The following is a 25,892-nucleotide window of genomic DNA, read 5'->3' as shown; positions in this document are numbered from 1 at the left end:
TCATCAAAATAACTGAAGTTCAAACTAAAATCCAATCTGTCCATTTTTCTCCAGTCATGTTTCAGATCACTGTAGACACTGCAGGGGTCAGATGTGTTGTTTTTCGGAGAACCTACTGTGGAAAAAGAGTCGTTAGAATCAAATGTACATCTATGAGGAACTTCTACAACATACCCAGAGAAAAACTGCAGATCAACATTCAAATACTGACAGTCAAAATATGTTTATAAATAGTTATAATAAAAAGCTTAAGCATCAGTATTTATGTTATGCTGCTGTATGATGCAATTTAGTTTGTTTTAATGACTGTTAGGTGACACACTGGGTAAAAGTCTTGGTGTATGTAGACTAAAAGTCATACGCAAAATTTTGTGTCCCAGTCTTTACCAGCTAATAAAGATATAAATCTTGTAGAAGATGAAGCATAGTTTGGTCAGCATCACTCCAAAGGTGCTTTTCTTAAAATCAATTAACAGCCTCTATATGATCTAAGACATCAGAATATGCTGTTTATATGAACACTTGAATAATCAGATGACTGCTGAAATCTGATAATAATCACATTACTGTTGAATTATTAAGACACAGTATTTATTTAAATGTACAACGTTTTTTAGTTTTACTCAGTATCCATTTATCTGTCTTACTTATTTTGATATTGTTTTTGGTTGTTTCAAGTTCACATTGCAATCAGGTAAGAACATTAACAGTAGGTAGAAAATGGCTGCTGTCCTACTCAAATGTGATAAATACCAAACTAGATTTTCTACTAATCCTGTATTCATAATGCGCTATAAATCTATTCATAACTTCTTATATGACGTACATAATACTTAATGCCTGATATAAGTTTGTATAATTGTTTATAAGTAGTTATAGTTACATGCATAACAATTTATAAAATAAGAGTATACAACTGTACAATGTCGGGTTTCATAATGCATTATAATATCGGTTCATGAGAACATTGTAAGCATTAATGTTATAATGTGCTATAACAAAACAGAATTATGGTATATTATCTGCATCACAGCAGACCCAGGTGCTCTTCCAGGTAAATGTGTATAATCATTTTGGCCCCCGACAAAATATAATTGGTTTTAGAAAAAAAAGCAAAACTCGTACATGTAATGTGAGTTTGACAGTTTATTTGGTAACACTTTCTATGAATGTCGCATTTGTAAGCATCTATAAACACATTTATCACATGTTAATATGTATTCATAAGGCATTATAAATGTGGTTAAAAATATTTACAAAAAAGAATTACACTGAATTACACTTTATAGCTATGTTTATTATACATTATGAATTGTTAATATAATGCATTTTAAATAGTGTTAATAACATGTTAGTGGCAAATAATAATTATGTCAGTGGCAAAGAAGTCAGTCCCACATTGGGTAAAACACTGATGGCAGCACTAGTTTAAACTCTGACATTTGTAGCCTGTAATGAGCTTTATTGTGTATGTTTTAGTGTTTCAGTAAATCCTTCAGTAAATACTTCAACTTGAAGCCTCACTCTGAACACTGGAGGAGGCTTTAGTACAGTACGCTTCACTTTACTTAGAGTGGACAAATACGACTTATGAGCTCTTATAATTTGTTATGATCAGTACTTATAATGTATTATATTAATTCATAATGTATAATAAACATGGCTATAATGTATAATGCATTTTTATAAATATTTATAGCTATGTTTATAATGTGTTATGAATGCATTATAACATGTTATGAATGTGTTTATAGATGCTTACAAAGGTGACATTCATAGAAAGTGTTACCGTTTATTTTATGTATGTGATTATCTTTGAAATGATTATCTGCTGAAATGTATTTTCCCACTACTACTGGACTGACTGACCAGTTACAACTGAGGTGTATTAACCATTGGCCTAATACTGTACAAAATTGGCAAAACAATTATATAAAGATATATAAAGGAAACCTAATAGTGTTTATACTTGACAATGCAGTGCTGGATGTAGTCATTGGGGTGATGGTCAGCTTGATGGTGGTCACATCTGATGAATAAATAAACACATTAAACATATTAAACTTATTAAAACAATCATAGGAGCCTTATAATCATTACATATTCTTAAAAAAATGCAAGACAAAATTGATAAAACCAACAGAGTACCTGCACAGTAAGTTGCATTGCAGAAATCTGGTCTGACAAACTCATAGACATAGTAGTTTCCTGGACATGCTTTGACTCGAATTGGGGTGGATCTGTAGTAACAGCAGACACTTCCTGACTTCCCACAGACTCCACGAGTGACTATTCCATCCTTTATCTGAGGGTGAGATCCATTCAGCCACAGAGTGATATCACTACCACATCTGGACGGATTAACACAGCTCTCTGGCATACGGACACTCATCCCGTTATACAGCAGCCGATACCAGCCATTCCAGTTGATGTTTTTGTCACAGATCTTCAGTCTAGTTGCATTAGTAGCTCTCCAGGGTTGATCCAGAGCAGTGTAGTTATTGCAGGGATCATTAACAGTGGCTTTAACTGAAACTGATAAAATATGCATCTACAGTAAATAAATTTCAAGTTTTTCCATATTGGTGATTCAATACTGTTGAACAAGATCATTATTACTCAACAAGTATTTAGTGATGAATAACTGCAGACAGTTGACTCGTACATCTGATCTGCTTTTGCAGCTAATAAACAAATCAGATTCTGTTTACTGTGATTTCACCATTAAACCATTTAGTTTGCATTGTAGTTGAAAAATGTTTCATTAAATTTATACTTGTTCTTACAACTACAGACACTTTTAGGTTCTGGCAGTAGATTTTTAGATGATTTTAACATGAGGCATAAAAACAATTTTACATATAAAAATTTTATAATGTGTGACAATTTAATGTAACTTACAATATTTTGGATCAAAATAACAGTTTAACTCATGTGCCACATCTATGATTTCAATCTTTAACTTTTTATAAAAAGACGTTAATGAATTATAAATTTAAATAAAACTAAGATTAAGTACTATATTATAGGGACCTTAAGGAGAATCTTTAGTAGTGGCCTGTGATAAAAAGCACAGCCAGACATTCAAAAAAATGTCTGACAGTGCCCTGTTTATGATAAAGAGCGCGGATGGACATTAAAGAGAATCTCACAGCATAGTGTGCACACACTGAACAAACAAATTTTACTACTCCATTTAAGCACATATTCCACTGCTATCAAAATAAGAGCTCTTAATATTGTATACTTTTTTATTTTCGTATTTCATACTCCAGCTACCACTGTCCACAGTTGCTTAACCTAGGCTACAAGCTCGAAAAGGTGAGACTCTTGTTTAAGCTGTGAGATTCAACCGATCAAGTTGTGCAACAAGCCAAGGCATCAGTCCAAATAGGGTGCAAATGGAGGGCTGTTGACCAAGCTATTAGCCACATACAACATCAGGTGATAGTTGGGTGGTTGCTGCTGGGCAAGGCAGGGCTGGGGTGGGGACCAGCCCCCAAGATGTGGTCCAAAGCCACAAAGAAAGAAAGAAGAGAGCTGCTGGTTTCCAAGGTCATCAGAATGGAGGACAAAACATTAAAAAGCAGAGCTGTGAGCCAACAGCAACAAGGAAGGTGGACAATCTGGGAGGCAGTCACCAGCATGGCCATAACCTGGGCTGACATGTGGAATATCCCACAGGCAAGACTGAGCTTCTGCATCATGTCCACATATAACATCCTTCCAAACCCCCAGAATGTACATCTCTGGTATGGCTCGGAAACAAACTGCAGTCTCTGTGATGCCCAAAATCCCAACTTGCAGCATATTCTTACTGGCTGCACATCAGCTTTGACCCAGGGCTGGTACAGGTGGCTCCATGACCAAGTGCTCTGAAAACTGGCAGAGGTGTTGGAGGAATGAAGGCTTGAAGCTAATGGAACCAGCCCATCATTCTCACAACCGCAGATCATCAGGCAAGAAACTGAAACAGAAATCATTAAGCGGAGGGAGTGGTCCACACTGAAACCCACAAGCGAACAGATGAGGGTTGACCTTAACCAGCAGCTTAAGTTTCCATCTGAAATAACCACATTTTCTCTACAGTCAGATATGGTCCTTTAGTCTATCTCTGCCAAGACAGAAATAATGGCAGAACTCACAGTACTTTAGATTCATAACCAAGAAAGCTCAGCATCTATTTCCTGTGGATATTAAGGCAAGTTCATCTCCCACCCACCATCCTTACCACCTTCTACAGAGACACTATAGAGAGCATCCTGAGCATCTGCATTACTGCCTGGTTTGGGAACCCTCCAGCGAATAGTGAGGACAGCTGAAAAGATCATCAGGGTCCTTCTCCCCTCCATCATGGACATTTACACCACACACTGCATTTGAAAAGCCACGAGTATTGTGACTGACCCCACAGACCCCTCACATGAACTGTTCTCTCTTTTGCCATCTGGAAGAAGGTATCACAGCATTCAGACCCTCACAGCCAGAATGTGCAGCAGTTTCTTTCCACAAGCCATCAGATTCTTTAACTCCCACGGAACCACACACACATATACATAACACCCACACGGACCCACACACGTGCATACATAACACCCACATGGAACCACACACACATACACATAACACCCACACGGACCCACAGACACATTTACGTAACAATATGGGACTAACTCACTATAAATGACATATGTACTAACATATTTGAAATTGCCATTCTCAAATATGGGACATATTTTCCAGTCATATTTCAACATCCACAAACATATATGTGTAACACATATTTAACAATATATGACAGAACAGGGCTTGATATTTGTGAAAAAAAATAAATAAAAAATAATAATCTGAACATTGTTTCGCTGCCACAGTGCAGCAGTGGCTAACAAAATAGGTCATATTCTGTTATATGATTAAAACAAATAACAAAAATGTTGTCAAATAAAAGCAAAGCATAGCAGCATGTATGTTTTTACATGTACTCTGTGTTTTTACTCTGTTTTATAGTTTGTCTCAGTGTTTCCTTGCCTACACCTGCACTCTCCCTGCAGCCGGGCTCATCATCAGTGGTGTCTAAGTTGGGACCTGTTGTTGGTTCTCCCACTCCACCAGTCTATATGAGCAGTGCGTGAGTGGGAGTGGAGCGACATGATTTTGATCAAAGCATGGAGCCACCTTTTATAGAGTCACGGCATCAGTGTTCTCTCTCACTCTGAAATCACACTGATCGCAACAAAGCACAACAAAGTGCACACAATTTGTCTTGTGTCATCTATTTTTCTACACAAAAAATAAAGAGGATCAAATTAAAAGCACATGCATTTGTTTACCCTCAGCAGTTTTCTAGCTTGTGATTGGGCCATTGCTTCAAGCCTATACTTTCTGAAAAAAGCCTGTGTAGCATAGACTGTTCAATTAGTTTTTCATTTGATGACGACCATAAATTATATAATTTATTTAAAAAAGCATGTCTTGTCAATACATTTAAGACATAAAAGCCAGCCTCCACCTTTCTCATTTTGTTTTTAAAATAATCAGTTACAGACTGCTTCATCTTTGGAACATGGTAAGTGGATTACTAACTGGATTATTTCACATGTTTCATCATCAGTGTGCTGTGAGCTTGTATGTAGCTGATGATGAAAGTGCAGGCTGGGAGAAAGTGCAGGTAGGGAGAGACTGACTGAGGCATTGATGAAAAAAAAAGTATTACTTTCAACCACAATGGCTAACAGAGTACCCATGCCGGTCGACCACCCAAACAGGCTAATGATGATCATACACTCACATTAATACGACCACATGAAATTTTAACTAGTGCATTCTGAAAAAATGGTCGCATATGCAACCATTTTGGTCATAGTCCAGAGCCCTGCAGAAAACAGAGGTGGATGCTAAAGGTCCTGCTGAAGGTCCAAGAAATACAACTCTACTGACCCAAAAGCACAAGAAAAGTCTGTTCCAATATCCTGAAAATCATTTAAATTATCCACAGAAGTTTTGGTATTCTGTTCTGTGGAGCGATGAAACAAAACTGGAACTTTGTGGGCCTGTGGATCAGCACTATATCTGGAGGAGGAAGAATAAAGTACACGCTGAAAAGAACACCCTACCTACAGCGAAGGTTAGCAGTGGCTCTGTGATGCTCCTAGGAGAAAACATCATGCTTTCTGTGAGGAAGCTCCAGCTTGGGCATTGGTGGATCTTCTTACAGGACAATGACCCCAACTGTACCTCAAAGTCCACCAAGGCTTGGTTTCAGAGGAAGTCCTGGAAGATTCTGGAGTGGCTGTCACAGTCGCCTTCTTGAACCCCATTAGAAAATTTATGGTGGGATTTGAAGAAGGCGGTGGCAGCACTCAACCCCAAGAATCTTAGTGAACTGGAAGCCATTGCCCATGAGAAATGGGCTAAGATTCCCTAGGAAAGCTGCGAGAAGCTGGTGTACGGCTATGCTTCACATCTGTAGCAAGTCATAACAGTAAAAGGGTGCTCTACTAATTGCTGAGACTGCAGAAGTCATTAAAAATGGCATTTTGTGTTAAATTAGAAAAAAAATGTTATATTAGTAGTGTTGAGCCGTTTATTGCAAACAGACAAAAGTTTGCAACTTTTGCTAATAAACCTAATTTGCACTTAGGGTTGAATAATTTTGATTACAAATGTATTATGCATATTTGTTCATTTGTTCTATCAGGCATATATGCATGGTCCAGTTATGTTCCTAATGAGCATTCCCGCTACACACCTCCACTTAAATTAAAGGCAACAGTATATGTACCATGACACTCCTGGATCTGTCATGCTGCACCTGTCTCCATTTTTGTCTATGGATGACGGATTCCTTAAAATCACCTGGAGGGGGTGCAGGCCTTTTGAGTAATAAGCATAGCTGGAGTCAACAAGAAAGGTGATTCTGACTCAAGACGGGGTAAAACGGTCTTGAATTGATATTTCCTATGTCCTTTGCCATCAAGGTGGACAACACGTGCATCAAGTGAGAAGGACTGATCTGCTGCAGTATGGAGTCTGGTGTCACCAGACACGTACCGATCATCTGCTGCCAGGCACCTCCCATGTGGGACACGTGAGGTGGATTAAAGACCCATGCGTAAATCTGATCTTACAAGCCCCTATGAAGTTAGTCCCACAGTCCAAGCAGATCTGCTTAGCAGGGCCCCGCAGAGTGAAGAAACTTCTCCAGGTGTTTATAAAGGTGGGTGAATCCATACAATCAAGTCAATGTGTATAGCACGAGTGCTCAAGCAAGTGAACAACCCATCTCTTCTTTACATCTTGTCCTCCTCGCGTATGTCTTGTGACCACCATCCAAGATACCAAACACATCCAGTTCAATGAACATGAATGGTGGCTTGGTGCTCAGGCAGTTCAGTCCGCCATTTTCTGTTCAACTTCCATGAATACACGACCCTGATGTTTGACTCAATTGTGGTAGTGTTCCACAAGAAATTTTGCTGCATGATTGCACCCTGGAACGATCATGGGACACTTCTCTTCGAAGTGCATGATGATGAGTTTAAGTCAACTTCCTATCCTGAGAAGGCTTTATCATCCCAATAAGAGTTTAATTTTCTCAGAGCACTGTCCCTTGACATGTCTTTTTCATTGGTAATGCGGGCAAGCACCTCTTTGTATGCTTCCCGCTGCACAGTCTTGATTATGACTGCTTCTGCTTGTGACAGTTCCTCTACTGTGCAGTGGTGCCACAATCTGCAGGTTCTGTCTTGATCCTCCGTTGCCTTGTATAACTGGAAAATGTGTATGAGAGAAGTGATGGCTCGCAGTAATGATCTCCATGAAGAGAATCATTCAAAGCATTGAGATCCAAGATGAGAATTCTTGGTAGATAGAGTAGTGATGAGAGAACAAACTTCCTTGTCTGTGTCTGGATCAATAAAGTCAAATATCTCCTCTTTTAGAGATGGTTCTTCTTCAGCTTGTGACAAGAAACATGTTCCAGTAAGCCATGTGGTGGTGCACAACAGGGCTGCTGGTACAGAGCAGGTGGCGTTGTCTATGGAATTGTGCCTTGTAGAGACATAATGCCATTACATTCTGCTAGATACCTTTTGAAAATGCTGCGTTCTATTGCTAATGTACACTAATGTCTTGTCTGGTTATAGATATACAACTTAGCAGTCCATGTAGAATTCTGTGGTATCTTGGGTAACATCTAGTTCACTTGTGACCATCTCTGCAGCTAGAACTATAGCTCCCAGTTCCAGTCTGGGAATGAAATGAGCAACTTGTGGAACTGGCACTGCCTTATTAAGGACAAATCCAGTGTGACATGCAATAACACAAATGTATGCTACTGCTGCAATTGCTTTGACAGAAGCTTTTGAGAAGACATGAAGTTCCTTCCTTAGAGTTGTAGAAAGAGTGGTGACAAATATGGTCTGCGAATCTTTAAGTCCTCAAGCTTGTGCAGCGATTTTCTCCAAGTGTTCAATTCTTCTTTCTTATCATCAGGAAGGGGAGAATCCCAATCTAGAGCCCCACTTGACAATTTTCATGACAGGAACTTTCCTTGGATGGTGACAGGTGTGGTCAACCCGAGTGGGTCAAAGAGACAAGCATCCCTCAGTGTGCAAAGGACTTCCTAGTGTCAGCCACATGGAAGGTGAATTCTTCCATGTTAAGATCCTTGAGTCCTTTCACACAGCCTTCTGTGGGGAATGCTTCCATTACTTCTTTGCTGATAGAACTTTTAAAGCCTCATATTCGAGTTGGCTAACATCTGCATTCACGCTAACACATCAATAGCAGCTGTGGGCACTGACAGAAGTCTGTCATCAAAAACTCTTTCCACAAAATACATGGTATCCAAACCATACTCTCTTTCACCATGAGCAGCTGTGTGTCCATAAATAGCCATTCCATAAATATGGACTGATCCCGAACATGTGTACGCCCCATACGGTGTTCGGTGATCTCCTTGCTGGTGTCATTGTTCCTGAACCAGAGAAAATGAAGAAAATCTCTGTTGTCTGCTCTTACAATGAAACTGTGGAACATTTGCTTGATGTCCATAGTGACAACTACTAGTTCCCACTGAAAATGTAGTAGAACCCCAGGTACTCTTGCTCAAGTCTGGTCCAGTTGAAAGAACATCATTCAGAGAGATGCCTTGTTTTTGTGCTCTGGAGTTGAAGATGACTCTGATCTGACCTGGCTTCTGATGGATTGGACACCTGAAAAATAGCTAAGTACCAACACTACTGGCCTTCTAGTAGAGGAGGGGCTACCTCAGCATGATTGCAATCAAAGATGTTCTCCATGAAGATGAAAAATTGAGTCTTCATCTCTGGCTTCTTCTCCAATGGGCATAGAAGAGAGGTTAAGCATATTAAGGCCGGGTCTCTATTACTAGGGAACCCCTGGCATGGCATCTTGAGTGGGAGTGGTGCCACCCAACTTTTACTATCATCCATAAACATCTATCTGTCCATGATGTCTAGAAAGAGTCTATCTTTGATAGATAGTCCAATGTTGTCATCACTTTGTGACCATTCAAAAGTGGTGCAAAGGTCGTCACAGTTTAAAGAAACTTCAGGGGGTAGTTTGTTGCCTAACTTCTCCTTAATTTGGAATTGATTAGGACATAGAATAAAAAAGGAAGGGCTTCCACTCTCAAGTACATGAGTGCAATAAGAACAAATGCCTCATATTTTGACCCAAACCACGTCAAGTATCTGGAGATAGAGTGTGTTATTGGATACATTCTGTCATTCCTGTACCTTGTGAACCTATGTGCCTATGTGCATGGCTTGAATCCTCCTTATATGATGTGCAGACTGTTCTTGCAACCATTTTGACGGGAAGTCTAGCTGCTTGCTAGCTAATAGATGTAAACTTCTATGTTGTTTATGAACAATGACTAGATGCTAGAGTCACTTCCATCTGTACCTCTGTCACTTTCAATTGAGCCTTTTTCAGTCATGACTTCATATTCCTTCTTGAGATATACAGCACCAGCTTAGGCAGACTCCAGTTTAGCATGAACCTTGGCTGCAGCTATGATAGATGAGCAGCTTTTTGATCCGCTTCTTGTAATGGAAGCTATGAATCTCGTTTTTAATGCTTGGCTTTGCTCTATCACCTCTGCACCCTTAAGTGTTTTCTCTGCCATCATGTATTGCAAATACATTGTCTCAGCGAATGAAGCATGATGACGAATGAATAAATGAGCTTGCTCAAGCTTGCTTTCCTTGTGTAACGCGACAGAATAACTTGGACACTTGTGGGTAAAAAGAGAATGAGAGGCTTTACTGTTGAAATCGCAATCCAAAATCATCATTAGAAAACAGGCATGGGTCACATCCAAAAAAGACAGGAGATACAAAAACACAAACATAACCAAGCAAACAGTCCAAAAGGGGTCAAGCAGGAGGGCAATGTCGAAAAACAGGAAGAATAAGTCAGAACCAGGAATACAAACAATGGAAAGACAAACACTCAGTAGCTCTGTAGAAAGAAGCAATACCTCACAACAACTAAGTCTAAAAGCCTGGGCTTTCTCCTAACACTAAATAAATGACAACAAGTGAAACTTCAGAATTCTGGAGACTGAGAGTGCTGATTGAAGGTGTGAGGCAGGGTCAGGAGTCACGTTAGTCATGTGATCCCACATTCTGGGAATGGAGACCAAGGAGACCTCAGAGCCAAAGGAAGGCATGACAGTACCTCCCACCAATAAATGGGCCTCTATCCTCTGATGTGTCTCCTCTCAGACCCTCTCACTCCGCAGCATCCAATCATCAACCGCTGGTGCATCCATGCTCACACTTGTCCATGGTGCTATTGAAGGCTGATAACCGAGAACACTTTGAAAAGGGGTAAGTGAGTTTTGTGCTATTTCTGCCCAGAGGAGAAATCTAGACCGTCAGTCGGGTTGTTATGATAGAACATTTGGAGAAATTTTCCTAATTCTTGATTCATGCGTTTGCATTGTCCATTAGACTGAGGGCGATATCCGGATGTCAGACTTATGGAGACTCCTACATGTTCGAAGAATGCAGACCAGACTTGGGAGGTAAATTGGGGACCCTGTCTGATAGAATGTCCACTGGAATGAAAAACCTGATTAAACAAGGCTTTCACTATCTGGAAAGCTGTGGGAATTGAAGGGACTGGAATAAATCTGACACTACTGATGATGGTAAGGATGGTAGTGAATCCCTGTAAGGTAGGTAAGTCAGTGACAAAACCCACAGCTAAATGTGACCATGGTCAGACGGGAATTGGTAAGGGGACAAGTTTTCCAGCAGGTAAGGTCTTGGGAATTTTACACTGTGTGCACGTAGTTGTTGTGTCAGTGTCTCCCTAAGATGACCCGCAGTAATAGCAGAATAGGCCCTTTCAGGGACAGGGCATCTGCTTTTGTGTTTTTAGAAATAGGACAATATGTAATACTAAACTTGAACCTCGACAAGAGGCGTAAATATTCAAGGTTCTTATGATCAGTTAATACGGTAAATGGGTGATTAGCTCCCTCCAGCCAGTGTTGCCATTCTTCTAGTGTGAGTTTAACAGCCAGTAGCTTACGATCTCCTATACCATAAGTCCTTTTGGTAGGTGTCAGTTTGTTGGAGTAGAAGGTGCAATTTTGGAGGATTGCCAGAATGTTGGGAGAGACCTGCTTCTATCCCAGTCTCAGAAGCATCTACTTCTACAACAAAGGGCTATAGTTGGTCAGGGTGCTTTAATATTGGCGCTGTAGTGAATGCTTCTTTAAGGTCTCTAAAAGCATTCTCAGCCTTTGTGGTCCAACTAAGTTTTTTTTTCGGGTTTCCTTTGACTAGTGTAGTAAGGGGAGCGGGAATACTGCTAAACACTCAAATGAAATGATGATAACCCCCGCTGGAACTGATAACATAACCCAAAAACAAAACCGATTGAAAGTGAAATTCGCATTTCTCTCCTTTGACAAACCAGTTATTTTTGAGGAGCCTTTTTAGGACAATACAGACATGTTGAACATGGGATTCTAAGTCAGGGAAATACATCAGAATGTCGTCAATGTATGCAATGGTGTATTTGCCCAGCATGCTTCTGAGCATGTCATTAACGAAAGCTTGAAAGACTGAAGGGGCGTTACAGAGTCCGAAAGGCATGACTAAATATTCATAGTGAACCCCTCGTGGTCAAAATGTGGTCTTACACTCATCTTCTTCCTTGATTCTGATCAGGTTGTAGGTGCTTTTCAAATCTAATTTAGTGAAGTACTTGGCACCTTTCAATTGTTCCAAAGCTACAGGGACAAGGGGAAGAGGATATGGGTAAGTTTTTGTGATCTGGTTTAAACCCTTATAGTCAATACATGGGTGGAGAACTCTATCCTTTTTCTTAACAAATAAAGAATGCAGAGGCAGTAGGAGAAGTGGAAGACCTAATGGATCCCTGATCAAGGGCTTCTTGGATATAGGTGTCCATAGATCGTTCCTCTTCTTGAGTGAGGGGATAAACTTGGGGCTTGGGAAGAGTTGGGTTATCTGTAAGGTTAGGAACAGATGGGGTACTAACCCCTATCATTCTCTGCGATCAGCCTTATGTTTTCTACGCCTGTTAATCAACTGATCTAGGTGAATGGATAGGGTTACAAAATGATTCAACATTGGATCATTGTCCTTACAAGCCAGTTCAGTTAGAATATCTGAGTTTAGTCCCTGGTGAAACATGACAAGGAGAGCCACCTCATTCCATCCACTGCTAGCAGCAGGTGTGCAGAATTCCAAAGCATAGTCTACTACTGAGTGGTTACCCTGACGTAATTTGGTTAGTAATTTTCCGTTTATCTTTCCTTCATAAAGATGATCAAAAACAGTTCTGAATTCCTTCAAAAAATTGAGCATAAGACATATTGTGAATATGGCTGTGGCCCATTCTAAGGCTCTATCTGATAAACAAGAGACCAGGAACAAGATCTTAGCTTGATGTGAGCTTACAGGTGAAAAATAAAAAAAAGATAGAGCATTGTAGCAAAAAGCCTCGACATTTATTGGGGTTACCATCAAATTTGTCCAGTTTACTGACTGGAAATAGAGCATTAGATGCTCTGGTTTGGGAAAACAGGCCTTTTCAGAAAACAGGCAAGGGTCACATTCAAAAAGGACAGGAATAAAAGCACAAACATAACCAGGCAAACAGTCCAAAAGGGATCAGGCAAGAAGGCAATGTCGAAAAACAGGAAGAATGAGTCAGAACCAGGAATACAAACAATGGAAGGAAAAAAATGCTCAGTACCTCTGTAGAAAGAAGCAATACCCCGCAACAACTAAGTCTAAATACCTGGGCTTTATACTAACACTAACTAATGACAACAGGTGAAACACATAAGTATTCTGGAGACTGAGAGCGCTGATTGGAGCATGAGGAAGGGTCAGGAGTCACGTGAGTCACGTGATCCCCTAGAGGATTCTGGGAAGTGTCCAAGGAGACCTCAGAGCCGAAGGAAGGCGTGAAACCTTGATTTGTGCCCACTGTGAGGATGATTTTTACTATTCTGTCCCTAATGTGCATTCTCTCTATGCACAACGACAGACAGCTAACAAATAGAATCCAGAGAAAGCCAAAAGCAGAAATAGAATTGAGGTGCTTTACTGAGTTCTCTTTTCTCTTCTTTGTTTTTTTTTTATTTTTTTTTTTATTTTTTTTTAACCAAAGGCTCTCCAAGGCACAAACAAGAAGAAAATACTCCTGGCTTTCCTGGTTAGCCTCTATCCTAAGAGTCACATGATCTGAATTGACCATTGAGAAAACACTTGCAGTTAACCTATTTTAAAGCAAACTACCACACAATGGCACTAAAGGACATAAATTGAAGATTCCAAGATACATTATGTTTATGTGATCACCCCCTTAGCAGACATATATGTATGATCCATATATCATGCATATATGCCGAAATATTTTAAACATACATACATGTCAAAAAACTACTCTTTGTTAAACTTTTTGTTATATATCAATATATCACTATATATCAAATTATTATATTACTTAATATAAACCCCAATTCCAAAAAAGTTGGGATGCTGTGTAAAATGTAAATAAATTAAATAAAAACAGATTGTTTTTGCGACAATTGATTTACAAATCTCATAGACCCATATTTTATTCAAAATAGAACATAGAACGCATATCAGATGTTGAAAAGTGAGACATTTTACCATTTCATGAAAAACATTAACTCATTCAGAGCTTGATGACAGCAACGCATCTTAAAAAGTTGGGACAGGGCCGTGTCTACCATTGTGTAGCATACCCTTTTCTTTTAACAACAGTGTGTAAACATCTTGGAAGTGTGGAGACCAATTTCTTGAGTTTTGTTAGAGGAATGTTGTCCCATTCTTGCCTGATGTAGGATTCTAGCTGCTCAACAATCCTGGGTCTTCTTTGCTGAATTTTTCCTTTCATGATGCACAAAATGTTTTCTATTGGGGAAAGGTCTGGATTGCAGGCAGACCAGTCCAGCACTTGGACTCTTCTTCTGCGAAGCCATGCTGTTGTGATGGATGCAGTATGTGGTTTAACATTGTCTTGCTGAAATAATGGCCTTTCCTGAATGAGATGTTGTCTGGATGAGAGCATATGTTGTTTGCACTTTGTACTGTCTGTTTTGTTCCATGTGACACCTTGTTCCTGGAGGAATGTAATTTCACTTCACTGTGTACTTGTACATAGATAGAACGACAATTAAAGCTACGTGACTTAACTTGGCTCTTGACTTCTAAAATCTCTACATTCTGTTTAGCATTGATAGTGCCGTTTCAGATGTGTAAGCTGCCCATGCCATAGGCACTAATGCATCTGACCACAGAACAGTTTTCCATTTTGCCTCCATCCATTTTAAATGAGCTTTGGCCCAGAGAAGACGGCAGTGTTTGACGGCAGAGAAGATGGCAGTCTGGATCAGTTTGACATATGGCTTCTTCTTGCATGATACAGCTTTATCTTCCATTTTTGGATTGCACAGGGAACTGTGTTCACAGATGGAGGAAGTGTTGCTAAGCCCATGCAGTGATTTCCAGTACAGAATCATGCCTGTTTTCAGTGCAGTGCCACCTGAGGGCCTGAAGATCATGAGCATCCAATATTGACCGTCGACCTTGTCCATGGCGTACAGGGATTTCTCCAGATTCTCTGAATCTTTTGATGTTATTATGTACTGTAAATGGTGGGATATCCAAAGTCTTTGCAATTTTATGTTGAGGATTTTTCTGAAATTGTACCACCATTTGTAGATGCAGTTTTTGTAGATTAGTAAACCTCTGCCCATCTTTGCTTCTGAGAGACTCTGCCTCTCTAAAATGTTCTTTTTATATCCAGTCATGCGAGTTAGTTGAAAATTGCTCCCTCAGCTGCTTTTTTTATTAGTATCACTTACTTTTCCAGTCTTTTGTTTCTCCTGTCCAAACCTTTTTGTGATGCGTTGCTGCCATCAAGTTCTAAATGAGTTAATCTTTTTCAAGAAATGTCTCACTTTCAACATCTGATGTGTTCTATGTTCTATTGTGAATAAAATATGGGTCTATGACACTTGCAAATCATCGCATTCTGTTTTTAGTCACATTTATTTGCATTTTACACAGAGTCCCAACTTTTTTGGAATTGGGGTTGTATTATATTAGTTAATCTTAGTTACTATATTAGTAGCACTAGGTCACCTGGGACCACCAGAGGGAGGCACAAGTCCTGTCTGCCATGATTAGAGGCGATCCGCGGCACTTATTCCTCCCCTACTTAAGGGAAGCTAACCCCAACCTCTGTGCTCAGTCTTGGGTTTCTTTTTAGAGTGCTGTTCAATGCAAGGCTGGTAATTTGGTAAAGCCCCTCAGGTTTACTCCTGTGTCTCCTTTCCCTCTAGTGTCTCTTGCTTGTTCCAGAGCTATCCCTCAGGTGTTTCTTTCAGGGTTTCTCTGACACCTCTTTTCAAGTCCATTTTTTTTTCCTTTATCTTTGATTGTCAGCTGGTGTGATGAGTTTATGCCAGACCTCCATTACAGAAATCAGAGGTTTGTGTCTCGCTTAGGGCTTGTCTAAACCTTTACTTTTCATAGTGTTTCCATCTCCTCCCAGTCTTCCAACTTCCTTCCAGCACACAGTTTGGTTTGCTTTTTATTTTATTTTGTGTTGACACTGAGGCTCCTGAATAGCTCAGTTTACACTGTATTAGTTAATCTGTCCATTTATTCTGTAAATGTACTTTATCCAGTGTTAGCTACTGCAGGAACAAGTGATGCCTTAATGTTGTGATACCCAAAATTCCATAGTTTCAACAGAAACTTCATTGTATAAATGTTAAATTAAAACAGATTTAAATTAATAAATATGTTTTCAAATTTTGTATTTTCTGCATGTCGGGGCTCTATACAGCCCTTTTCTTTACAACTTTCTTTACAAACACACACATATACACACCCACACTAGCCACATGCAAAAGTTTCAAAACTACCAGTCAATTCACATGTTTTGTTGATTCTGTTAACATCAGTTATGTGCAGAAGTGTGCAGAAACTTGCAGAAACGTGCCCAGTGTGTGTGTGTATATATATATATATATATATATATATATATATATATATATATGCACAAACACACACACACACACTAAAAAACTTTTTAAAAGATGTAATGAGGTAATCACACTTGTATATAAAGGGAAATATCTATGAAAGACCTAGTCCTTTATGAGCAAGAATGGGTCAGCATAAACTCAAATGCTAAATTCAAATGTATTGAAAGAGTGTTGTGGTCAAGGCCTAATGTCAAGTATAATTTTATGCTCATTTTGCAACCTGAAAACATTTCTAAAGAACTGAGGGACGAGAAGAGTTGTGGAAACTAATAATCAGGTGTAAACTGAATCAATGGCCCACCAACTTCTAAGAATGTTTTGAGTCAACAGGTTTTCTGTTTTTCAGAATTCAAATCTATCAAAGTACCAAAAACTTATTTTAGGATTTAGGTTGCAAATGCTGAAATATTCCTTTCATAACTGTACAAGAGTTGATAATGAAAATAAATATGTATGCTTGTGATGATGATGATGATGATGATGATGATGACGATGACGACAACGATTATTATTATTATTATTATTATCAATAATAATAATAATAATAATAATAATAATAATAGTAATTACCTGCAATTTTGTATTGGTCATTGTTACAGAATCTGATATTAAATTCATTTTTGTGAAGTTAAATTTTCTAAGGTTTTCAATGCCTGTAGTTGCAGAAACTAAAATAAAGGTATACATTGTATAAAAAAACATATCAATCTTTGATGGCTTGAGGTTTTACTTACTTAAATTTGCAGTGGTGATGATGGCAATCAGCAGGACCACAGTGACCCCTAGAGGAAGTACAAAAGAATTACAAACAATCATAAGTACAGCTGTGGGCAAAAGTTTGTACTGTCTCCTCACAGTAAAAAACAAACAAGAAAACAAAACAAACAAGAAAAAAAATATGTTTTCTGTGAAAGTTACCATCGCCCATCTGAGACCTCAGAAGTAACATTTAGAGTATGCAGTAAAATGCTGTCGTGATTGTAATTTATCTTAATTATGTAATTCAAGAAATTACAGATTAAAATACTATACCAGTCACCCGACCGACAGGCACCAATGACAGCTGCAAGAGAGGGTGGGAAGGCAGTGCCCGAGTCTCGCACACAAAGGCCGTGAGGGACAGCGGGAGGAGGATGTTAGCGGTGAGAGAGAGCAGGAGAACGACAACAGCCACGAGAGGCATGAAAGCGGAACACAAGTCCCAAACACTGCCTCTCAGGGCCCTACCTCCTGTTCCAGAGCGAGGCCATTAGACTATGCCTTACATTTGATCCCAGTGGCCAAGCTGGGGAGCAGGGGTGGTGACAGCAACGAGCTCTCTTCCCCTCTTAGCTCAGACACTCATGCTGCCCCTAATGAGAGCTAGCTGATGCTGTCGGCAGTGTGAGTGTCTTTAAAAAGAGCAGAGAGGGAACAGAGAGAGCAGAAGGACAAACAGCAGAAAAAGACTGAGGAGCTGAAAAGCTTGATTTTTAGAAAAGATCCTGTGCCTGGAGCTGCAAATGGCGTGCTACAAAGATATTTTCCCAATGTTCATGATGATACTGCATTGACATTCTACCAGTGCTGTAGCCTTTTACAATAATAAATACATTCTGATGGACATTTCTATTTGTATGTATTTTCCCCAGTGATTCCCAAGTCTTTTTAATTGCTTCCTAGCTCTGTCTGGTAAAACATTTTATAGTCTTTGAAAGGCCATGTATGGTTTATTATTGTCGAACTAAGCCAATATCACTGTTTTGTAACACTTTATAATAAGTTTGGTTGACATTTCTGGTCCCACTTTATATTGTGTCTCTAATAACTGTGTAGTTACACATGAATTATGTATGCAACGACACTGTAACTACTGGTGATTATGCAATGTTACAGATGGATTACAGAAGTACAGCCTATGCAATTACATATGTGTATAAACTTGACTTTTGCCTTATGTGTATCTTTTAGATATGCTACAGGTCAGAAGTTTCCAGCAGTTAAAGGAAGTATGTTTTGCATAAATGTAATGTTATGTTTTACATAATTACTGTGGAATAACTGTGTTGTAACAAGGTAACCTAATTGCATCATATTGATTAATACCATTCTGTAATTACACTGTACCTACTTAATAACTACACAGGAACTTTCCTGTAGTGTTGTTACAGTTTAAAATAAGTGGACAGCTCCTGTGTAGTAGTTATGAAGGTACTGTGTAATAACAATGATAATAGACATTTCTTTGGGGTAATACAATTAACGTATTTCGCTAATTATATAAAAGTTACATGTTAAGGGGATGTCTGCTGTACTGTCACATTACAGAATGGTTTAACATTGAAACTGGTTACAGTGTCACAACACTAGCCACATAAATGCTAGCTAAATGTTAGGAAAGCTGGCAGATACAGTGTAAGTAATGTCTCAATCTAAGTTATCACATACTTCCTTTTACTACTGAAAAAAACTGCTTCTTTAGTCTGATTACAAATTACATTTTTTATTATTCTTGTGTAATTACATTAGAAAGAATTAGCTATTACAACTATAAATATACACTTGTGTAATTACATGCGGTAAAACTGAAGTTGATACACGTCTAATAACATAAGGTGTACTTCTGTAATCCATCTGTAACAGTGACTAAATCATCAGTAGTTACAGTATTGCTGCATATGTTGTTCACATGTAACTACACAGTTATTAGAGACACTATAAAGTGGGACCACACTTCCTATGAATCCTGGGTGACACTTTATTTTAAGTGGCCCTTTTTAGATTAAATAAACACTTAACAGACTCTCAGTAACATTACAATAATGATGTAGCAGCAGCGAATACATTCAGTAGATTATCAAGAGACTCCTAATTAACTGCATAAATAAAATTTGTTTATAATCTGCTGAATTAAGATGTTTTTCGCATTTTTTGATTCCAAGTTCATATCTGTAGATGTTTAACCTGAGAGGAACTGAACATGTAACAGGTTTAATACAGACCATCTCAACAAACTCAACAAGCTGATATAGACACACTGACACCATCCTGTACCTGAAGCTTCACTGGATTAAGGTTTGGTTGGGATTAGGGTTAGGATTAGGGTCAGGGTGAAGGTTAGGATTAGGTTTTAGGTTGAGGTTAAGCGTTAGGGTCAGGATTAAAGCCACAGTGAGAGTTAGGATCAGGTTTTGGGTTAAGGTTTAGGTTAAGGTTAGGATTAGGTTTTGGGTTAAGGTTTAGGTTAAGGTTAGGATTAGGTTTTGGCTAAGGCTGGGATTAGGGCCAGTGTTAGGTTTTGGGTAAGGTTGGGTTTTGCATAATGGAAATAACATGTTAAGTCTACTTCAGGTAACACATCAACAATACATCTACTTAATGTAAATAATGTATCAGCAGTACATCTTCAAAATATTTACCACAGTATATTCAGATGCTGTACTACTGCTACTTCACTGATACATGGTTGATGTGTTACAGATACTCTGTTAAGAGTTTATTAATCACGTACTAAGGACGTTACCGAATCCTGCATTCATAATGCATAACAGATGCATGTATAAAGTGTTATATGGCATACACAATACCTTATAATGCCTGGCATAAGCTTGCACAATTGCATATGATTAATTATAGTCACATGCATGACACTTTATAAAATAAAAATGTATAACTGGACAACTGCCAGGTTTCATAATGTTATGATATCTGTTCATGAGATCATTCTGAACACAAATGTTGTAATGCATTATAACACACTGATATCTGGTATATTTTCTGCATCACCACAGACCCAAGGATACATACAGGTGAACAGTTATTGAGTACAATGAATATCTACTTTACCTAAAGCCAGTAAAGAACACTTATGCACTGTAAGGTATTATGCTGTACTAAAAATAATAAAATATACTACTTTAAAAAATGTAAAATAAATACTATAAAATACTATACGTACTTTTAGATACTAGTGTATACAATGTTCTTCTGAATTAGATAATGTAGCACGTCATATACGCATGTACTTATGAGCCAATATATAAGCTTATTCTCTGTATTATAAGGCATTGAGTATTCCATATAATGCCTTATTAATACATTTTAATACATTTTAAATACAGGATTCATAGGACTTGTTACTTCACTTTGTTTAATACACCACTGACTGACCATTAATAGCTGTGAACAAACCAGTAATTAATCAGGTTATAAAAAAGGTACAAATGTTTATAAATGGCAGTTCATATACTTGTGAATGTATGTATTCATATTTATAAATGCCATACATGCTGTTTTCCTGTACATTTACAACAAACCCTTTCATGAAAAAACGATGGGCCTCATTCACCAACCATTCTTAAGAAGAAATTTCGGTAACACTTTCTATGAATGTCACCTTTGTAAACTTCTATAAACACATTCATAACATGTTATAATGCATTCATAAGGCATTATAAACGTGGCTATAAATATTTGTAAAAATGCATTACATGTTATAGCCATGCTTATTATGCATTATGAATTGTTAACATAATACAATGTGTACTGGTCATACAAATTATAAGAGCTCATAAGTGGTATTTGTCTGCTCTAAGTAAAGTGAAGCATACTGTACTAAAGCCTCCTCCAGTGTTCAGAGTGAGGCTTCAAGTTGAAGTATTTACTGAAGGATTTACTGAAACACTAAAACATACAGAGTAAAGCACATTGCAGGCTTCAAATGTCAGAGTTTAAACTAGTGCTGCCATCAGTGCTTTACACAATGTGGGAAAGTTAATGTACACCACCATTAGCTTGGTATTTGTCTTTATGCTCTCCAAGCTGGGACTGACTTCTTTGGCACTAACAGTATAACATGTTATCAACACTACTTATAATGTATTATATTAACAATTCATAATATACAATAAACATGGCTATAAAGTGTAATCCAGTGTAATTCATTTTTATAAATGTAATAGAAAGTGTTACCGAAATTTCTTCTTAAAACCCACTTTTCAGTTTTCACAAAGATTCTGACATTCACAAATGTTTTCTTATTTGAGATTTGTTTTTAAGTAAGAACAGAATCTACACACACTCAAGAGCACCAAGGTGAGAACAGTTCTGCGGTTTAAGAACACGTCAAGAATCTGATGTAGACTTTTTCTTAGGACCTTTCTAAAGAACATATTTAAGAACGATCCTAGGAAGCTATTGGAGAATGAGGCTTGTTGAGTTGTACAACATCAGTACATATATTCAAATCATCTTTAGTTATAAACCTTTTTTTTGCGGTAGCTAAAGTGGAAACTATTCATAGTTCTTAAATGGTTAAATAATGTCTTATTAATTTTACCTCTATTTCACATGACAGGCCCTTCTCACATATTTTCGCATGACCTGGCAATCAGGCGTGCTTTGAAAGAAGGTGCAATTGGTGAAAATTTGTATTTAATTTGTATTAAATTGTAAATGGCTCTAATGTGGTGACACACTCCAAGTAGGTGAGGCTGCCTTGCATAGGGGATTGGTGTAATAGGGAGTGACTCATTGGGGGGGTGATTTTGATTTACAAATAGAACTTGGAGAAATATATAAAGGAAGAACACAGATGTCAATAGATAGAGAAACCTGAAGCTGATTCCAACCACCAACTCTTGTGGAGGAAAGCTGATGTCTTACCAGCCAGCCACTGGTTAGAAACAACAGGCTAAGGATGTCAGTAAAAATACTGATGATGTTGTGTACAGAGGAATACAGAGTTTCTTTCTTAAATCTATCCCAATGAACTTGTGAGCTTGGCTTAAAAAGCATTGACAAAGGTGTCCCAAATCACCTTTGGTTATTGTTTGGTGGCTCCCTCTGGTGGCTGGCCTTATAAATGCAGCCCAAGGCTGATCCCTTACAATGGCAAAAATGTGAAAACAGCTTGTTTTCTTGTCTCCCTAATTTATTTGTTAAAGGTGAGCCTGTGCTAATTTGTGTAATGCGTGCAATGTGATGTTAACAGGTTGTCAGATTGCAGCGATTCTTGGATTTTGAATTCTGTTTTAGTCTAAGTGACACTGCATTGCAGCACTTCACAAGACAAATGAAACTACTTAAAAAGTGTTGTAGATCTTTTCCACTTTAGCAGTAACACTATTCAATAAGAATGCATTAATGAATGTGATTTGAGAGCAGTTAGCATTACTAAATAGTTAAATATTGTCTCAATTGTTAGCTAATAAATATAAACATAAATGGTCATTATTTTTTATTTTATTAAGTAAATTATAAATCATTTCTGAATGTGTAAGTAATGTCTCCATTAATTATTCACTAATGATAACTAGCATGTTATTTTAAATATTATTGGAACAGCAGGAACTAATCATTAATGAACAATTTATTGAAGTCTGTAATACAAATCATATAAATGTCAAAGTCTTAATTAATATCATATACATTTTAATTAATGTTAATAATTCACGAAAACACACACACACACACACAAAAAAAAACATTAGCACAACATTAGAATTAAACACTTTAATATATAATTTAAAATTAAAGTATTATGTATTTTCATTAGTTAATAATTAACAGAGACTTTGCTTAATCATTGATCCAGGGTGTTTCCTGCCTTCCACCCAATGAATGCTGGGATAGGCTCCAGCACCTCCCCTGACAAAGGAGGGATAAGCAGCTTCGAAGATGAATGAATCAATGAATGATTCAGTAATGTTTACTACTGTCTTAAGTACTGGTAAATAATGTACCCTTATAAATTACAAACCTCATTTCCGGAAAAGTTGGGACATTTTGTAAAATGCTGACAAAGAAAAGATTTACAATGTTTTCAATGACCAACTAGATTGTTTTAATTTTAACAAATTTAGAATTTGACTCTTGCAACACACTCAAAAAAAGTTGGGATGAAGGCATGTTTCCCCACCTTGTCTTTTAACCCTTTGAAATCCCAGGCTTATTACATACATTTTTTATTTACATTCTTCAGTAAATACAGAGACTAGTTATAGAAGTATATAATAATAATTTGGGCCTGTCTGTGGGCCCTTGGCCTGTTTAAGGGGTTAATAATATTTTGAGTGAAAAAAAGACATAGATAACTGAGAGACATAGCAGAAGTAAAGAGGGAAAAAAATAGTAATAATAGGTAGAATAATATTAATAATAATAATAATGATAATAATCAACAATGGACAAACTGGGCAAGACAGGATAGACAAAACACAAACATTTAACAGAACAATAAACAAGGTAGTAATGCCACTTCCTTTTTTTTAAACTCTATAATTATAAGGTGGGTACTTATCAAATTCTCTGTATGGGTGAGAAATCAGCTCTGAAGCCCATGTGGCTGTATGTAACACAGTTTTTCATGCCATCAGAGGGCTAGAATGTCATGCACATTCAACAGTGGTTTCCAGCCTTGCTCTAAAAGCACTGAGATTTCTCAATATTTCCTTGAATCTTTTCCCAATATTATGTATGGTAGATGGTGAAAAACTTAGTTTCTTTGCAATCTTCTGTTGACAATTGTTCTTTTTGAACTGTTTGACAGTTCTCTCACAAAGTTTGGTACAAAGTGGTGTGCCAGGACCCATCTTTTATTGCACCTGTTACCAATTCACTTGCTTATTGCTGATTAATTTTAAATTGTGCTTATCAATCTTATTCTGCCCCATCCCAGTGTTTTTTATTTTTTTGTGTGATGCAAATTCAAAGTTTGTTCATAATTACAAAATACAATCAAGTAGGTCAGTTAGTGGTCAGGTTTTATGTTTTCCCTCATTTGGCACTGATCTGAATCAACTCATTAACTGATTAACAAGCTCCTTGTGTGCTGAGTGAGGTGCATTAGGGTAGGGAAAACATACAAATGTGTGAAGGAGAGGAACTCCAGGAACAGAAGCTCCAAAGACTAACACTGTATTAGATGTTCACTTTTATTTTTAATTATGTTTAGTATTACTTTTAACTGTTTATGGGGAAAAAAGTAATTTATGTGGAAGAGGTTTTGTTACTATTACTGCAACACTACCACTCATATTAGCATGTAGTGATAAGGTACCAGTCAAATCTTTGGACAAGCCTGATCGAAATCTTGTTATTCATAATATTCCAGGTCAGTGTGTTCTTCCAGGTCAGAAATTAAAATTTAAGATCCTAAATGTCTATTTTTAATAGTTCTAATATTGTGCAAAAGGTATTAATGCAGTGCCATCTAAATGGTTAAAGGTGACAGGCATTCAATATCAGCTTTCAGCCTTGTCCTTTACAAAAAGAGATATTTACATACTGAATATTCTACTATTATGGACTGTGGATGATGAAATCCCTAAATTCCTTGGAATCTTGCATTGTGACACATTGTTCTTAAATTCTTCAACCATTCGTTTATGCAGTTTTTCCCAAACTGGTGGACTTCGACCTACTCATACTTGCAATGACTAAGCCTTTTGTGAATGGTCCTTTAATACTCAGTCATGATAGCATCCTGTCAAATTTTCCACAACTAAAAATGTATTGTAGGCATCAAACTTGGAACATATATAAAAATATCAAACTAGTCGATAAAGTAAAATACTAAATATCTCTTCTTTGTTCAATTAAGTACCTGTAAAAGACAGTTTGCAAGTCACCACTTTCAGTTTTTATTTGCATTGTACCTACTGTCACAACATTTTTGGAATTAGGATTGTAGTTAGGTTGTTATTAGTTGGTTGTTGTTGGACTGGGTCTATATACTTTGTCTTGTATATTTATGTTAAGCACATAAAAAAGCACATTATATATTGTTTCAACATGGTTATGACATCGATGTCGAAGCCGAGACAGTTCCAAAACAAAATACCAAGGAGGGGAATTCTGTGGATTTATTTTAGTCTCTTCTTAAAAAAGTGTGACTGCACCGGATGCTTTCTCACACAAAGACTATTTTAAAAAAAGAAAATGAAAAACCAGTAAACAAAACAAAGCTTATTCTTACTGACCAACACCTAAGAAATAAGTGTAGGCTGACCTCTTTAGTCCATAATATGTCCGGTAACAATAAAAAGAAGGCAACTTGTATATCAGTTGCTATCAAACCAGTCCTATGGCTGCCCCAGATGGTCCACAATTTTGCTGTGTCCCAGCTCTCAGCACACTCAACCAAGCCACTAAGAATGATGAATATCTGGTACAGACATGCTGGGAGCTGGGTAAAAGCAAAAACATGGACTGGTGGGTCCTGAGGACTGGGTTAAAAAACACTGCTCTATAGTCTCAGGGTCAGTTTCCCATGCCTAAGCTTAGATTAAAAAGAATTTCTGATGGTAATTTT

At 37.7% G+C, this 25,892-nt stretch overlaps 1 protein-coding gene across 1 annotated transcript in view; it reads right to left on the bottom strand.

Moving 5' to 3' along the window:
* LOC118797947 overlaps positions 1-17,783 on the bottom strand; it is a 35,157-nt gene extending 17,374 nt beyond the window's left edge. Inside the window, exons 1-3 of the mRNA XM_036557245.1 lie at positions 17,633-17,783; positions 17,335-17,382; positions 12,185-12,274 (exon numbers count right to left, since the gene is read on the bottom strand). Coding sequence (XP_036413138.1) covers positions 12,185-12,274; positions 17,335-17,382; positions 17,633-17,783 — 289 coding nt within the window. The remainder of the gene's footprint in view (positions 1-12,184; positions 12,275-17,334; positions 17,383-17,632) is intronic.
* Between the last annotated feature and the right edge of the window lie 8,109 nt (positions 17,784-25,892).

Source organism: Colossoma macropomum, unplaced genomic scaffold (assembly GCF_904425465.1).
Source record: "Colossoma macropomum unplaced genomic scaffold, Colossoma_macropomum, whole genome shotgun sequence".
Taxonomy (NCBI): domain Eukaryota; kingdom Metazoa; phylum Chordata; class Actinopteri; order Characiformes; family Serrasalmidae; genus Colossoma; species Colossoma macropomum.
This window is presented reverse-complemented; position numbering and strand designations above follow the sequence as displayed.